We start from the raw sequence: 2,173 nt of genomic DNA, 5'->3' as shown, positions 1-2,173 counted from the left end.
GATGTCCTCGTCGTTTGCACTGCAGGTTACCGTCTTTCATGAACTACATACTGCATATTTAACTTCACAAGCATGATTAATCAAAGTTTACATTTCAATTTTAGAGTTTGACCCCTAGTAGTTCCACCTTGACTTGTGTGGTGCTCTGTCCAGCAATGGTGGGCTCATCTTCTGCTGTCACAACTAAACACTGAAGCTGAGGACGAACGTGGTTCACAGTTTAGGAATAAAGTAATAGAATGGTATTTGCATTTGCATATTTTTGATATTTGCTTTACCTTTGTTAGCGCACTTTTGCTTTTATTTGGGGCAGTGTTCTTAAAGATTCCTAGTTCCGAAAGAGATTTTAAAGTTTTGTGTCATCTTGTATTTTAGCATCTTTGGTATTCTGCAACATTCTTGCATTATTCCTCGTCTCAGGTGAGTATCTGCTAAGTTGAGCCCAGTTGGACTCTGCCAAGTGCTTTCCTCCAAAGATACAAACTGGGGAAAAAAAGAGACTGATGGGAAAGCAGGAGAAAGCAGCAGGAACGTAAAGCAGGGGGAAGAGCATGTGCAGGGTTTCTGGAGTGCCTCTAGTGATTCGGTGTCCCAGCATTATCTCAGAGAGAGAGAGAGAGAGAGAGAGAGAGAGAGAGAGAGAGAGAGAGAGAGAGAGAGAAAGAGTGAGAGAGAGAAGGAGGCTGGGAAGAATAAGGGGTCAGTCCAGGGATTGTCCTCGAAAGGAGAGGAACTACTTCTTTATGTGTGTGTGAGGAACGAGTGTGTGTGTGTGTGTGTGTGTGTGTGTGTGTGTGTGTGTGTGTGTGTGTGTGTGTGTGTGTGTGTGTGTTGAATTTGCTTATAGTGATGTTTCACTGAACACAGAGGACGTAATAATAATCCAGCACCATGAGCCGGACCACCTTTTTTGAGGTAAGTCTAAATGTACAGTATTGAGCTAACAGCCACAGAATGCATTACAATGAACTGAAACTTGTATTAGCCACTTCCTGATATTGAATGTAAACTTTGTTTCTTGTTTCACAAGGCCTCACTTGAACAAAAGATTCACTTTGAACAACAGAGATCAAGCAGAATTTGGGAATTCATAAAAAAAAAGGTTGCATTAATAATTTCTTCTTCATCACAGTTTTAATGATTTAGATACTTTAGATAGAGGCTTTTTTGTTGTTGTTGCAAACACTGTTCTGTCAGACATCTAGCTCAGAGCTTCATTTACCATAAAAGCATTTTTTTGTTATTGAGTATCTGTCCAGCTAACAAACTACCACATGTTGACTTTCATGTCATCAGGCACTGAGAACAACACCTAAAGGGATACTTTAAGAGCTAAAATCATGCCTTTTAAAGTAAATAAAAAGTCTGATGTAACAGCAATCAATATGATCAGCAGTCCCAAATTATAGTTATAGTGCTAAATTAAAACAACACTGAAGAAGTTTTAAGTGTCAGTAGACTTGTTTTCATGATTTTTCTCTTGTCTTCAGTCTTGTCTCGCAAAGTTTTATAAGAGTACTAATGAAGAAGTAGACAGTAACTAAGTGCAGCAGCAGGCCTTTGAATTGAAAGTTAATTTACAACATGCTCTGGGATGTGTGCCATGCTCTCAGTAACTGCTACATAAAGGCTGCAGGCCAAATTAGCAAATATGTAAATGGATTATGAGAAAGATATACATTTTTCAAGCCTGAGTTTAAATGAGAAAATGTATACCAAGTTTAGATAAGAAAATTGATACCATTCTCTGTACGCTAAGTATGAATCTACAGCAAGGGGCAGGTTAGCTTAGCTTAGCTTAGCCTAAGGACCGGAAACTGGGGGAAACCGCTAACCAGCGGTGTAGTCTACGTGATACGCAGGAATACGCCATATACCCACTAGGAAAGGTCAAGGATTTCCGTATACCCACTTACAAAAGTGCCAGGATAACGTTAAGTAACGAAGATTGTTTTTGTGACAGGAACGTTCACACTTTTGTTCATAAATCCCCCCCCCCGTCTGTGTTGCATGTCGCGTAGGAACAACAACACGGTTGCTTGGCGGGATTCTCTGTGGAACCCTAAAGGAGATATATAAAACAAAAGCAAACTTTTCACTAAACTCTTGTTTTGGTAAACCTGCCCCTAAAGCTATACTGCCACTTTGGGTGAAACTGCAGCTCAAAAAGTGA

The 2,173-nt window shown here is 39.9% G+C and overlaps 1 protein-coding gene across 1 annotated transcript in view; it reads left to right on the top strand.

The window, feature by feature from the left end:
- Positions 1-847: 847 nt before the first annotated feature.
- Positions 848-2,173, top strand: part of tecrl2a (trans-2,3-enoyl-CoA reductase-like 2a) — an 11,477-nt gene continuing 10,151 nt past the window's right edge. Inside the window, exons 1-2 of the mRNA XM_028569686.1 lie at positions 848-915; positions 1,031-1,102. Of these exons, the coding sequence (XP_028425487.1) occupies positions 892-915; positions 1,031-1,102 (96 nt within the window). The 5' untranslated portion in view covers positions 848-891. The remainder of the gene's footprint in view (positions 916-1,030; positions 1,103-2,173) is intronic.

The sequence above is a fragment of the Perca flavescens genome, chromosome 22 (assembly GCF_004354835.1).
Source record: "Perca flavescens isolate YP-PL-M2 chromosome 22, PFLA_1.0, whole genome shotgun sequence".
Classification (NCBI taxonomy): domain Eukaryota; kingdom Metazoa; phylum Chordata; class Actinopteri; order Perciformes; family Percidae; genus Perca; species Perca flavescens.
The sequence above is the reverse complement of the archived record's forward strand: the minus strand, read 5'-3'. Positions and strand labels throughout refer to the sequence as shown.